General features: G+C 24.3%; 1 protein-coding gene across 1 annotated transcript in view; it reads right to left on the bottom strand.

The window, feature by feature from the left end:
- LOC129972805 (multiple PDZ domain protein-like) overlaps window positions 1-16,383 on the bottom strand; it is a 63,829-nt gene that overhangs the window by 45,180 nt on the left and 2,266 nt on the right. The window contains exons 2-15 of the mRNA XM_056087081.1: window positions 16,190-16,296; window positions 15,222-15,356; window positions 14,221-14,529; window positions 13,803-13,926; window positions 12,614-12,705; window positions 11,681-11,816; window positions 9,910-9,990; window positions 8,994-9,073; window positions 7,178-7,339; window positions 4,294-4,614; window positions 1,932-2,174; window positions 1,245-1,313; window positions 430-655; window positions 32-233 (exon numbers count right to left, since the gene is read on the bottom strand). Coding sequence (XP_055943056.1) covers window positions 32-233; window positions 430-655; window positions 1,245-1,313; window positions 1,932-2,174; window positions 4,294-4,614; window positions 7,178-7,339; window positions 8,994-9,073; window positions 9,910-9,990; window positions 11,681-11,816; window positions 12,614-12,705; window positions 13,803-13,926; window positions 14,221-14,529; window positions 15,222-15,356; window positions 16,190-16,258 — 2,249 coding nt within the window. The 5' untranslated portion in view covers window positions 16,259-16,296. The remainder of the gene's footprint in view (window positions 1-31; window positions 234-429; window positions 656-1,244; window positions 1,314-1,931; window positions 2,175-4,293; window positions 4,615-7,177; window positions 7,340-8,993; window positions 9,074-9,909; window positions 9,991-11,680; window positions 11,817-12,613; window positions 12,706-13,802; window positions 13,927-14,220; window positions 14,530-15,221; window positions 15,357-16,189; window positions 16,297-16,383) is intronic.

Here is a 16,383-nt window from a genome sequence, read left to right as displayed (position 1 = left end):
AAGAAAAAAAAATTGTCTTCTTTGAACTTACACAATGTCAGAACTTGTCAATTCAGCTCGGCGAATAATGGCTCTAGCCTGAGATCTGGTGATGTTCCGCATGTTTTCGGAATTGACGCCAAGTATGTAGTCTCCAATTTGTACAGTTCCATCTTTTTCAACAGCACTGGCTGGACGGATAGACTTGACAATCATTCCATTCTGCCCTCGGTCAACCATATCCAATATTAAACCTAAAATAGAAAATAATATTAATGAGTATTATTTTAGTAATAAATAAATATTTACTTATAATTTTATGTTCATTATATGTTATTTTCTAATATTCAAAACCCCTTTTTTGACCTTTAAAATAATGCAAATCATATTAGCTATTCTAATAGGAGAAATGCTACTCTAACATGTTTATCTGAATGCACAATTACTTACCTAGTTTATTGTTTCCTTTCCTGATCTTGACTATTCTTTCAAGGGCAGAAGGCAAAACTGGTATTTCAAAACCCCACAATTTCCCACTAGAGGACAAACCAGGACTACTAAAAGGAGTTGAGCAACGGGAGTCATTCCCAAAAGAGAAGAGTGATGAAGGTGTCTGGGATCTTGTTCCATACATGTTTAATGGTTCTTCATATGTGTGACAAATGCCATTGTATTCCTATAAAATTTTTTATACAAATATAAGATACTATATTTAAAAGATCTTTAAAACTTGCAACTTTGAAAATGAAAGAAACCGCATAAATTAAAATTTAAAAAATATAGGATTTAAAATTTCAGCAAAGGGTAATAGTTAGAACATTATTAATTCTAAATCACCTTAATAAATTGGACTTTAGAATTTAAATTTTCAAAATATTAGAAGAATTTCACAAAAAAAAGGGTTGTTTTTCTTTGCACATAATTTCAAATAGCTTCCAAATATCTTAAAAGAAAAACAATGTCCAATTTTGTTACCTTCGTTTTTCTTAACAAAAACTTCTTTTTCATTAATATATTAAAATATACAAATATTTGCAAAAACCAAGCTTTCTATTATTTAACAGAAATCAGCTAACTTGACTTATCAAATCAGTAATCAAATGCATTACAAAACTCAAAATAATATTTCTATCATGGAACTCATTTAAAAAAAACAATATGAACAAAAACATGAAGAAGATTTCAATTACTTTATATATTTCTCTTTAATTCAATCCCAAAATAAATAAAACAATCATTAGTTAACTGATTAGTCAAGAACTTACAAAAACTTTGAGATTTGATCCATTGGCAATTATTTCTTGTTGAGTTTCTAGTGGTTCTTTGAATGATATCTGTTGAAAAATAAATTATATAATTCACCATAAAGTCATGTGAAAATAAAACAAGAAAATATACTAAAAATTATATGTTTGTTATTTTTAGAGTAAAAAGCTGTTTCATTTCACCAGTATTCCCAAATATTACATTAGGTAATTTTTAATGCATGTGTGCACATAAAACATTATCTGGATATCATATCTGAAACGTCCTAATAATCTTATGAACTACACAGATAAAAATTAAAGCTTGACTATTAAGCTTTTATGAATAAGGATAAGTAAAATTTTACTTAATTCATAGCATTTTTCTTTACTGTTTTCTTTACTTTCCTTTATGTATTTTTTAAATAATTCTATAAATGACATAGACCCACAAATATAATTCTAATTTTTTTCAGTCTTAATCAGTACTAAAAAGATCATATTCATCATAAATCTGAGATGGAACTTTGTGTAATTGCAATATTGCCTCATTATATACATTACAATATGAGGTATAAAAAAAATTAAGTTTTTTTGTAAAAGATTGATAAAAATTATTTAAATTCAATGAATATTAACAAAAATATAAAATACACCCATTACATAAAAGATTGCGAAAAAAAAATCTTTTAAAAGAAATCTATTTACCTTAGCAGGAACACTTTTTGACAGAGTGATTGGTTTTGCAATTCCTAAACGAACAACTCCTTTAGGTACATGCTTCAAAACTTGTTGAGCCATTTCAAAATTTGTGTGGCGGAAATTAATGTTATTTACAGAGAGTAATCTATCACCTGGTAAAAGTCTACCATCTTTTTGTGCAGCAGCACCAGGAACTAGACTCCAAACAATAATTACATTCTCATCTTGAATATTGGGAACTGCATTATCCTTTAAAAAGAATAATAATAATTTTATTCCAGAAAAAAAATTTAAAAAAAAAATACTATTCTAAGAGGTATATTAATTCTTTAAAAATGCCGAGTTCAATGCAATTTTGAAAATACTTATTTTTAAAACACACTTTCACCATTCTTCTTCCTATTAAATGTTTGACATTTTCAAATAAAATTCGTCATTTTCAATAATTTAAATCCTAAAAAAATAAAATTTCCTAAAAAAGTTATAAATTAAAAATTATTTAAATTAAAATGTTGCTGAAATATATTTGAACAGTATTTCTAACATTTCAGGAAAATTCTATGTAACATACATCCCATTTTTATCAAAGCAGCAAAGTAGTTATATCAATGCCCATCCCATTTAAGATATTTATAGAAATGAATGCTTTAACTAAGATTTTTTTTAAATATTTAAAAGCACATGAAATTTTAATGCTATTGTATAATAAATATAATTACAAATATCAATAACTATTGATGTTCTAATATATCTGATATAATAAAGATATTACACATGAAATTTTAGATATGTATGAATGACTAACAATGTATCAAAGAATTTGTAAAAACGATAATGCTATACAATTTTCGTGATTACTAAATAAGTTTTTGAAAAAATATTTTAAGAAGTTTGATTTATCAGATTCCTTTAAAATAAACAGAACATTCCTCCTTACTCTGTAAATTCAGAAAATGCATAATGGTATTACCTAATCATACACGCTTGGCTGAATAACTAAATAAATGAGTGCATAATAAGAATTAAAAAAATCAAAATTATACTTATTCTTTCCTAAAAAAAGAAGAACCCACAAATTTTTTTCCAACAAAATTTTACAGAATTAAATAAATATTGTTGGTGCTTTAAATTGATTAATAAGTGAAAATATCTATAAATCAATTTAAAATAACATAATGAAAAAAGATGTTCCAAAATTAATGCTGAATAATGTTAGTATTGTGCCAATAAATAAATTTTTAAAAAAAATAAATAAAATATACCAAAAATACAGCCAGATGAGATAATTTTAAGAACAGCAAACATGTCAAGTTCATTCATTTTGATGCAGAGAATAACCTAGGAATAAAATAAGGCTTATAATATACATACCAAGGAAGCATTAAAAAAATAAATAGGAGATTATTTTGACTTTATAACAAAGAAAGCAAAATTCTAATAAAGCCATTAAGCAAGTCAAACTAAAATAATAATCTCCAAATGTAATCTATAAGCTCTTGCATATTAAACTATCTAAGATTTTGCAACAATAACATGCACAAATAAAAATGAATACAAAATAATTTGTGAAATAAAATAAATTAGGAAATAGCCATACATTCGTCAATGCAATGCTTAAAAATGATAAATCATGCATTTTTATAATAAATATAAATAAAAAGAGGCATTAAAAATTAAAGGCCCAGTTAAAAATAACTTTTTTTTACAACAAAAGCAAAATCAATACAATTTTTATATAAATTCAGATGATTTCTCTAAACTTTATATGTATTTATCTTTATAGTCAGTTATTTTAAATCTTTTTTTATATTATTAAGAAAAGAATTTATATGAAATAATAAATAAATTTATTTAATTTCTTTTTGTTAAACTTTGAAATAAATGATGAAAAAAATTTACTTTCAAATCATATAAGAAAAATATTACAAAAAAAAACACCCTGAAGTGAATAAAAAAATATGTGAACCATAAATCAAAAGTAATTTTATATTTAAATGATTAATGATATAACATTTCAGATAAGAATGTTATTATTTTAGAAGCATCATGTATTAAAAATTTTCAAAAAAGAACAACAGTATGGTCCTTTAGTCCTAAATATAAATATTAACACATCCTAGAGACAAAATTAAGAATTTTACGGGACTTTTAAACATTAATAGTATTTTAATACATTTATTATATTTTTATTATTTTCCAATTTTTCCAGCTAAAATTGCTGCTATAATATAAAAATCTATTATAAATGTTTTCATATTATATTAACACAACATACTTGAAAAGTATTCTGAGATAAAATTTATGTTGAACTTTTATAATTACAAGTTCTTCTGATAAGTTAATAGTCATATAAAACTACAAATCAAACCTTATATTCCACAATGCTGAATCCTAAGCCATCATCTCCTTTAACCAAATCTATGAAATGTGGTTCACTACTCCACGTTGCCAAAGATGAAAGTATTTCAAGAGATCTTCTATTCATATTATGATCAGATCTGTGACATTTCCGAAGAGCAAGGTATGAATCAGATTTGGCTTTTATCAGTCTTTCAGACCATGGAATTAAAGACAAATTGCTGGCCCAATGATGAGATCGAGCACAGACTAATATTATGTTGGAAGGTAATGACTTAAAAATGGTTAAAATTTCAGAATATTTTGTATCCCGCAGTTGTTTTCCATTAACCTAGGAAAAAAATAATAAATCACATAAAAATAGTCTTTCAACAAAAATTAAAATTAACTTCACAGGCACACACATAAAATAATATCTTGAATGCTAAAATATTTCTGGAATATACATTAAAATATTAATTTATAAATTGTTATTGTCTGGTCCATCTATTCTTACTAAAGAAATAAAAATAAAAACGTTAACCAATTAGAAAGATATAAAAGAATAGACCTGAAAATGGTATTGCATGCACTAGAAGCAGACCTTCAGACAGACGATGAAGTAGTTATTCTCTTTCTCTTTTTAATCTACGTTTACTTTATATTAAACTTTTTCCATATCCTCTGAGTTTCAAGAACATTAAATGTCTCCTAGTTTCCTTTACTTTTTGGACTCGCAATAACTGATAAGTGTTGTTATAAATAGTTTATATATAATGTAAATATTACCTATTAATAATATCTTCTCTAGTCATAAAAATCGATCAAATTGAGAGTGTTTCCTAACATTTTTTTATCTTTATATATGATTAAAAAGATAGCTATGTATTCTTATTATATTATCTTTATATATTCTTAAATAGATTAAATTTACAAATTAAAAACACACAATTAATAAGAAAATTCATACACTGATATTTGGCCAAAATAAGTGGGTACCTTTTATTCTTTTAAAATTTAAAATACAATATTAAAAGTGAGGGTCAGAGTCTGAAAAAATTTCATTATATTCTTGAATTCAAATCTTTGTCTAAACTAAATATAACATATGATATTTTGCCGATTTGAAGTATTTGCATACAGTTGATGAAAAGCTTTCTACTATCTTTCATAGCAGCCAACCTATGATGACGGAAATCAGATAGTGAATAGATAATAGCTGACTTTAGGTTCATCATTAGTGATCAAATGTTTTTAAAGGATTTTATTAATAAACAGAAACCAAATAGAGTAATATTCTTAATAACAAAAGCACTAAAATAAGTTAAATTATAATTTTCTTACAGCAGTTTCAATGTAACACCAAGTTTAGTATTATTTGATAAACTATTACAACAAATTTATAAGACAACATATGTAAACAGAAGAAATGATGAACCATTAAATACAAAGTGATGTCTTAATTAATCTATAATTATTTAATAATCTAAATAATAACCTAATTCTTACAGATAGTACCATAATTTTTTTATACTGAAAAAGACTTGGAAAAGAAATTTAATGCATAGTTTTCCAAAACGAATTTTCAATAGTAACATAATTTTATGGTTCAGTAAAAAATATTTCTCTTCAGATTATCATAAATATAAATAAAACTTTCAAATTTTCTTATCAGATCATTTACAACCCCTCTAGAAGGCCAAAATTTATTTTTTTAAATATTTAAATCCAGTTCCAAAAAAAAGTGTTGTATTCTCCCCACATAAGTACTTATTTTTAAAAATAAAAATAAAAATTCTGTTGAATATGATGGTTTGGAAAGCATGTTAAAGAAAAGTTGCTCATCCTTTAAGCCTTTTTCTATTACATATACTCATATTAAGACTATGGGAAATTTATGATTTTATTTTTATTTATATTAAGTTGTAGGTTAATTAAAACTCATGCTATCTCTTGAGCATGATTTTTATTTCTCAAAAAAATTGACAGATCGAATATTCAAATTAATCTAAACAGAACAATGAACTGATCATTTAAAGCCCCTAATTAAACTTGTGGTTAATAATTTATGAATGGCCCTAATAAAATATATACTTTAATAAAACATAGAACATTTCACATAGCAATTTAAGAAATCTTTATTTAAAAGTGAAAATATCTTAGATATTTTTTAAATGAGTACAGCTAAATTAAGCCTCTTAGGGACTCTTATGCAATGCCAATTTCAAGACCCCTTTTCCTTTCTTCAACTTTAAAAAACAAATTTTTATTGAGTTAGATCTAATCTTTATATAAGTAGTTTTAAGTGACAAATTTCATCAAGTTAAAATGCCAAACTATTTAACTGTGGGTCACTTTCAAAAGAGTTGGTTTCTGTATATTGCAATAAAAATAATGCACAATTAAAAAAAATTTAAGTAATCTGAAATAATAAAAGTAAAAAATAATACAACTATTTTTAATATAGTCTAAATAATACTTAAATAAACCATCAAATTATAGAACACCACTTTTTTTTATAATTGTAAAATAGCATAACATAAAACTGTAAACTTTTAATTAATTGGCAATTAGCACTGTAATAATGTTTCATAAACTATGCTTGATTTTAATTTGAGTAAGTTTATCAATACAAATTTTTATTATGTTTTAAAAAAGTAATCTACACAAATTTATAAAAAATTATTTATATAGAAGCACAAAATGAAATCTTTGAAAACACCACAAAATATTTTTCAAGGGCTCAGAGTCCCTAAGCAATTGCCTATCTGGCCCTAATAATGAGAAAATTATGACATGGAAAATCATATAGTTTGCATCAAAAAAAATTCCCAAGTGTGAGAGAAAAAAGATTTTGAATTAACAGAATTTCATTAAAAATTTTTAGACTGAAAAAGAAATTAAATTACCATTACCTCTAATAATTCATCTCCTATAAATAGCATTTCGCTGCGATCCACACTATAACCTTTACATATGTCTGAAATAAAATGATGAAGAATGGATTGATCATCTCTTCGGGTTTCAACATTAAAACCAAATCCAACTTCATTATCATTCTTCTGAAGAGATGCCACCTGAAAATTTCAAAATAAAATTTTCAGGTCATGGATTAATAGTATTTTATTTACTTAAATTTTATATAATAATCGCTTTTAATATTAAATACTTTGATATTAAATGCTTGATTAATTTTGGATCATTACAATAATATTCTAACTATTAAAATAGATTGTAACACAAGTTTTAAGACGAACACGCACACATTTTAAAACGACATACACAAAGGAATAATGATTATCTTCCACTCCCACCTGAGCCATAAGAATCATAAAAGGCATCAAAAATCCATTGATTTTTATTAATGTTTTAAATTTCTCTTTATTTATTAATTATAGCATTAGCTGTTAAATATTCAACTTTATATTTTTTTAAATAAAAATTGGTTCATAAATTTTAAATGTGCATTAAATGTGCAAAAACTGAAAAATTATGTGAAGATACTTCAATTTTTCAAGTTTTAATTCCTACTCAACACCATAAGGTATATTGAGCTGTAATAGCTTGATAAATATACATAACAGAAGGTAATTTAGACTAAAATATATATCATCTTTTGTCTTCATTTATATTAACATATTACAAACCTAAGTTCCAAAATTGCAATTTTATTGGTTAAGAATGAATGGCAAACACAAAGTAACAAAATTTAGCAGAATTATCATTTAAGCTATTTTAAAGCAACTTTGATTAAAGTCATTGTATTCTATTTTATTCTTATTTAGATTTGTAGGAGAACATGGGCATTATAAACTTACCACAAAGCTAATAAAAAAAGGCATACAACAAAGATTAATTCCAATTTCTTTATATTTTAGCTGTCATAAAATCTCAAAATCTATTGAAAAATTAGCTATTTGTGATTCTATTCAATCACCCCAATACAAAAAATTAACAATAATAAACAAAGTACTTAGAGAAAAAAAGGCCTATTTAGAAGCCATTTACACTACAATGCTGTATATTAAAGCCAGGAAAAGATTCACAGAAACCAAAAAATTGCTTAAAGCAATTCAAACATTTACATTATTTTTTGTTCATGTTGAAAATATAATTTTGTTCATAACACTGGATAAAAAGAAAATTCTCTTCCATTTATTTTCAAAATATATGCTTATATTCAACTAAAATAGTATTAAATTCATTCATTCAATAAAAAGAATATCTGAAGGGCATAGAAGAATAAGACTATTTTCATGACTTTTACACTGTTGTGCCATGACTTTTCTTCAAAATGTTATTCCAATTAGATTTAAATATTTTTGAATTATTTCAAATGTCTCATTTTTGAGAAAATTGCATAAAACTGAATAGTGATTTTGGATATCCATTAAAAGAAGACTGCTAAGCTCCACTCCCAAATGGAATATCAATTCCACTGTTTTTTTTATTATATTTTTTATCAATTCAATACATTTCTGCTATATGAAACAAAGATTGTGACTTTTTTTCAAAATCAACCCTAGTGCATAACTAATAGATAGCATTTTGAAGAGATTATATTTTTAAAATTTCATGTGTGTGATAGTAATTAGAAAGAATTAAATCAGGTAATTATACATATTTGTACCTTGTAAAATAAATATAAAAAACTGGTTAAAAGCTCAAAAACTAATATATTTGTGTTAAAAAATCTTATAAAATATTAAATAAATAAAGAATAAAACTCACAATTATTTCACTTCTGGGACCTAAAGTTTTCTCCCATTTGGCTTTAATTTCTTCAATATTTATTGCACTCAAAGTATAATCTATAAATTAAAAAAATGCAATGTCTTTAAAATGTTTGTTACACTATTTTAGCGTTTATACTAAATATAATTCACAAAATAACTTCTAAATAATAGAAAAACAATTTTTTAAAAGTTAGATAGCAAGATGATAAAAACCATTGATCAATTTACCAATTTGATTTAAATTTCTATTAAACACTTATTCAATTGACTAAATTTAAATTCCATCTTCAGAAAATTGTACCATAGAAAATTGTAATCCTATTAATAAATATTTAAATTTCAAATAAGCTCACAGTATAGTAGATTTTTAACTGTATATAAGTACTTATTTTATAAATTAACAATAACTCAGAACAAAAATAAAACTAAATCATGTAATTTACCATAAAAATGAAGAATGAACTACAATACTATATTCAAAACAAATAAAAAAAAAGCCCCATAAATATATTTTCACAATTTGCTAAAGCAGATTGGAATGGAATACAGTACAATTTCGATTTACTTTCTATTAATTTAATGCCACATTTAAAATGATTTTTTAAAAGAACAGTAGTAGAAAAACGTTTACAACTTCAAAACTGCCATTGTCTAATGTTTTTGTTAAAAATGTGTAATGAATATAAAAAACTATAAATATAAATGAGAAAAAAATATAAATGAAAAAATGAATAAATATAAATGAAAAATTATTTAGATAGTATGGAAGACTATATAACATCATTTGATCAACTTTATTTAAACACAAAAATAAATAAATTATAGTTTCATTTTACTATCAATAACAATGAACATCTTGTACAATTTTATCAATATTAGTGATACTGTAGAACAACAACATGAAAACTTACGGTTGTCTGGAACAGATGGATTTGAAATGGATTTTCTGGAAGCACTGGTATAATCATATGAAGAATGAATTTTATCTGAACCTATTAAAAAATAAAAGTGTATTATAAAAATAACAACAGCATAGTTCATAAGTAACAAAAGATAAATATGCAATATTGAAAATGATAGTTTTCATCCCTTGACTTGCTCTATACTTAAAGAACTCGTTTTTTTCCCCCTCACTTTCTTTTCTCCTTATATTCTCCTCCACATCCCTTGAACACTTAGCAGATCGGATTAATTCAAGGAGGCAGATAGCAAACCCTTAAAGATCATGATAGTTTGTAAATTTAAATACCATCCTCCTCTTGATGAAGGTGACAGGCATTTTACATGAAATTTACATGAGGGTGATGCAGTAAAACATGTTTTATACTTCATAGTATAATTTTTAAAAAATACTGAGTACACATTTCTTTTTTTTTTCAATCAACTGGATTGAAACAGATCTACAATTTCACTCAAAAGAACTGTGTGCTAAATTTCATTCAAGTAAATCAAATTCTCGAATTACCAGCATCATATAAACATAAACATGCACAAAAACAAATAATGACCCTCTCCTCCTCCTATACTAGATTTAGTCCAAAATTTAACAAAAGCAATAATTCTGATTAAAAATTCATACATTAAATTTCATCCATATATCTTTTTATGTTTTTAAGTTGTTACATTCACATGTATTCAGATAGATGGATTTACGATTGATGAATTTGTTAATTTTTTTTTAAAAATCTACAAATTTAATAATAAGAGAACAAATTATTCACTGCTTTAATTCAACATGTTTTTAATCCATCATTTTCACAGTACAGACAGATATTATATATATATATATATATATATATATATATATTATATATATATATATATATATATATATATATATATATATATATATATATATATATATATATATATATATATATATATATATATATATAAAATTCAGGGAAGTTTGAAACATGCAGATTCATTAAAATATTATGAGCAAATATTTTGATAAATACAATACTTTCTCTTTGTATATGTAAAAAAGTAATAATAGAAATTTTGTTTATAAGTTAAATGAATCAGCAAATAATGCATTAATGCAATAAGCAAAATAATGCATTTATAGCCAGTTATATAAATCCCTTATTAAGAAGAAAATTAAGTCACTCAATTATGAATAAAATTAAAATAAATAATAATTTAAACAGAGAATCAATGAACTTGTGTTAATTTACATGTATCACAATCATATAACATAATTATAAGAACTGCAGGATAATACACAGTTGTGCATAATTCCTGCAAAAAGTGAATGAATTTCAAAATTCAATACACAAGGAAGATTTGTCAAATATCATATCTTCATTTACAAAGATATTAAACATATAAAGAAATAAATAATTTTAAAAATTGAACAGAATCATAAAGCAATAATATTAACTGTCTAGTTTTCTAGCTTAAAACATATTGTAAGTTGAAAATTGATGTAAAGAAAATCTTAATAACTGAGAGAACTTAGCTTCATATCAAGACATAAGGGACATATTTTGACATGAACAACATAACCAAAATCAGAAAAGAATGTGACATGACAAAAATGTGAAAATAAAAAGTTCAACAGTAAAATTAATTTTAAATAGGCATAAAATACATCATTTCATAATAATATAAAATATTTTGAGTTTCTAGTTGAAAATGCATTAAATGTGGCATTATATATATATATAAATTTTTTACCCATGGCTTCTTGCAAATGATCAAATTTTGAGCCGTGATTATATCTTGCTAGTTGGAGTTTAACATATTTCCCTGTATTTCTCAAAATTTCTACAGCTTCACAATTCGAATAACCTTTCAGAGGATGGCCATCAACCTAAAACAAATTTATATACAACAATTTTAAATGCATTCTAATTACAACACAAGATGAACGCCTTCACAAAAAATGTCAATATACACTTAATAGTCGTTTTGTAAAACCTTATTCAAAATCAATAAGAATTTCATTCAAAAAAAAATATTTAAAATTAATTTTATTAATTTATTAAAAATTATTTTAAAATTAATTTTATTTTAAACATCACTCTACTGCTTTTCAATTTACAAAAAATCAATAATACAGTTTTAAATATGTTTTAATCTATTTTACTTTATATTAATAAATTACAAAACACGAAAACTAAAAAAAAAATTACTCAAAAATACTGCATTTGTGTATGTAAGCTACAATTTTTAAAAACTTTAATTCAAATAATAAAAATATTTGAATTTAATAGAAAGGAAAAGGTATGAGCAGCTGAATAAAAATATTTGGTATTTAAATCAATTTCATATGTAATTTTCCTTTTTCTAACAGCTTTGATCATAAATAAATGCTATAAAATGCATATATAGGTATGTAATGAATAGAATTTATAAATGCATTTGGAGGGAATATTAAAGAAAGTACTTATTTCTTCTTTATATCAAATTTTTGAAATATGATTTAAAATATATAACAGGAAAAAAAAAACATTCCACATCAGAATTTTTTTAACAAATTACACCACATCATACTGTACAAAATTAAATAAATATTTTCAAAACTAAGTCTTAAAATTAAGTTTAGGTATTATGGAAGTAAACAATAAAATTTAATTTAATATGCTACAAAGAAACAAAACAATTCACCTCTACAACTTGATCATGCACTCTAATTTGACCACACAGATCTGCTACACTTCCTTTAGCAATGCTTTTCACAAAAATACCCGATATGTCCTCTGTTAAAAATAAAGCATAACAAAATATTAAAATTCAATACAATATATAGAAATTCCAGAAAGTTACATATTTCCAAAGCATTAAGAAATTTATCATCTGAAATATCTAAAAAATATTGAAATGTTTGCTTAAATACAAATGTTTTAATGAAAATTATTAACAAAAAAAATGGTAAAAACACACAGAGGGCAATTGTGAAATATTTTAGAACAAAAATCAATTCAGAGTATATGCACACATATAAAAGAAAAATTTGTAAATATGTAAGTAGCATTATAAGTGGAATAATATCTGGTACAATGAGAGCTATGATAATTTGAAGAAGAGAATAATTATTTTCAAATATACTTCCTCCCTTCTGAGTCATTTATAAAACAAACATTCACAGAGACCCATTTTGACCAAAATGTTCAATTTTTTAAGAAAATTAAAAATAATATATGAAGTTACTAATTGTGCTATTTAATTCATTGATATATGATCCAATAACCATTGACTTGTTTTAAAGCCTTTTCATGAAAAAAGTAGCAAAAATCATAGCACAAATTCAGTATAAAGCATTTGTGTAACAATGAAAAAAAAACTTATCAATTAATATAGATTTCTATTATTTCTAAATTTTTCAAATTAAACTTTAAAAAAAATTCTTTAAATTTAATAAACAACATTATATTAAAGTAATAAAAAAATTGTAAGAATTTTTAATGAAAAATGGTTTATAAATTTCTCTGTAAAAAGAAATTTTGACATGCATGATCTTAATTAAGAGATGAGCATAAAATTAACAGTGATAAATTAAATAAACAATTTCTGTATAAAATTTTATACATTCAAAATTCAATGTTCCCCCCTCGCTCTCTTGTACTATACTAAAAAGTCACTTTATTGTTGTGAGCATATTTACAATAGATAATATCTCTTTACACGATATTTGATATCAAAATGGAATTATCTTGACCTTTTTGTTTTTTATGTTCATGCTTGTCATAAAACTTAACTATGTCATATCATGACAAATAACACCCATTAATGGATATATCATGAAAACATTATCCTTAAAAATATTTACTGATAAAAAGAAATCCATTATACTTGCCTCTTTCACACACATAACCAGCAACAATTATTCCTAAGCCCTGATGATCCTTGACTAAATTTACTTCAAAACTCTCCATGTCCATTCTTTCATTCCTTTTATACACAACTGATTCTTTTCGTACCTGTGAAAAATTTAAGACTGTAATATATTTGTTACTTACAATTAAAAAACAAATTTTTAAAATGCAAACATCATTAAAAGAGCTTTACTTAAAAAATTATTTCAAACAAAAAAAAAATCATTTCAAATTAAAGCCAGAAAATTAATAAGTCAGTAAATAGTTCTTTAAGCATTCTAATAATTTTAATCTAACACAAAATACAAATCAAAGTTCTTGCATTTTCTAAATACTAAATAAATACTTCTGCTTTTGCTACATAATACACAAAAAAAAAAAAAAAAAAAAAAAACTTACCAAAGCGTTAGGTTCAACAGAATACATATCTTGCATCATTGGATCTGAAAAACCATTAGGACCCGGTTGATAAACATTTAATTGTTGTTCCAGTTCTTCTGGTTCATTCAAAATTCTGGTTGGGACAATGGCTGAAGCACTCTGAATAAGATTTTCTTCAGGAGTAGTAGGTTCAATAGGTCTAGCAACTATCAGATGAACCTGAGGGCCACATTGTCGTAATACCATTGCCACTTGCTCGGAGCCCATACCTCGAAGATTTATGTCACCAATTTGTATAATGTGGTCACCTATTTGTAATCGACCATCCTAAATAAAAAACATATATATAAAAAAAATTAATAACAAAATTATATTTAAACAAAACTAAGTAAAAGTTTCCATACAATATTTATTAATCCCAATGCTGTGTTTATATGCCAGAATTAGCATCTAAATTTTATTTTTAATTTATATAATTATTAAACTTGCTGCACACTTCTCTGTTGCAATTGCTGATAACATAATGATATTTATGCAGTGTTGAAGAAATTTTGATGAAGATTTTGATGAATCATTTGCAAAAGTATAATGGAGTTATGGGCTTTTAGGATTTTAATAACAGTAGCAATTCAAATCTAATGGGAAAAAATAGCTTCAAATGACTATTTGATAGCCATTTTCAAAGATACATGTAGTACAAAATATTTCACCTTCAGATACTATTTTAAAAAAACTTGCTGAGACATTTAATCACAAATTGTAAATAATTCAGCAACTTAGAAACCTCAAGCATGTTTTGATCCAAGATAAATTTTGAGAGCATAGTTATTACAAACAATCACAATTTATTATTGATTGATAATGTGTTGAAAGTGAAAACAAAACTCCACTTTAATAAGAATACTTAGAGCTTTTAACTTCTAATAATTTTAAAGTTAAACAGCAAGCAAGTAGGGAATTAAGAACCTTGTAAATCTGCAAGAGAAAAAATATGAAATTTCTGTCAAAACACATCTTACTTTATCAGTGACACTTCCAGGAACAATAGTTTTCACAACTACTCCGGTGCTTCTACCACCTGTTATGCCAAATCCCCAAGCAGAACCATCACTGGTTAAATCTATTGCTTCAATCTGCACCCATTCGGTATTGAGCTGAAATAAACTGAATTTGTAAAATAAAACTAAATGTATTAAGTAGTGTGAGGAAGTCAAATTTATCGATGTATTCCATCATATGAAATTGGTTTATTTATGAGATAAAATAAAGTTAGAAATAATTATTTATACAAAACAACAATTATTTATACAAAACAATTATTTATACAATACATACAATTATTTATATATTCTGTAGGCAAAATCTAGCAAAATTTTAGAGAATAAAAAAATTTAACAAAATAGTAAAAATTATAATTTACATTTAAAACAAATTTGAATTTTAATAACTAAATTATTCTGAATAAATAATTCTAACATTATCTGTAATATGATAAAGCAATAATTTCTGAAAATGTTGCACTTTTGTAAAATAAATTTTATTTAAAGATTTTAATAAGCACACATGATACTATTCAGTATTCTGATATTTTGACTTTATTACAAATAAAACTCCTAAGTAACATTCTGAAGTTATTCTAAAGTAAAATAATCTAGGACTTTCCCATAATGGTATATTTCTGACTTTTAGAGAAACTTTATACCAGTATCTTAACTGATTGACTTTTATTGTTTTTCAGTTTTTATTCTTTAAATAATTTGATAATTCTTTTAAATATAATTATTGTTGTAGAAATGAAAATGCATTTTCATATTATAAATCCAAAAGAAACAGAAAATTTTAACTCAACAGCATACAAATGTTTTCAGAATATAATTAGCACTTTTATTAAGCATTACATAAATAGAAGGAATTAAAAAAAAATGGAAGGATGGAGGATCTGGATAAAAGAAAGAGTACATTAAAAAAAATCAGCTATTAGACTTACAACCATATCTACACAACAGACTAATACATCCAGAACTGAAGCTCTGACAGGTTCCACCTGAATGAACATAGAGACTGCTGATAAAACATGAAAGCCCCAGAGATGGACTGTAAAAGAAAGAAAAATAATTAGATCTAATGAAAAATAACAAAGAAAATATAATAAAATATATAGTGAATGTGAATTACAATGTC

Source organism: Argiope bruennichi, chromosome 6 (genome assembly GCF_947563725.1).
Source record: "Argiope bruennichi chromosome 6, qqArgBrue1.1, whole genome shotgun sequence".
Classification (NCBI taxonomy): Eukaryota; Metazoa; Arthropoda; class Arachnida; order Araneae; family Araneidae; genus Argiope; species Argiope bruennichi.
This window is presented reverse-complemented; position numbering and strand designations above follow the sequence as displayed.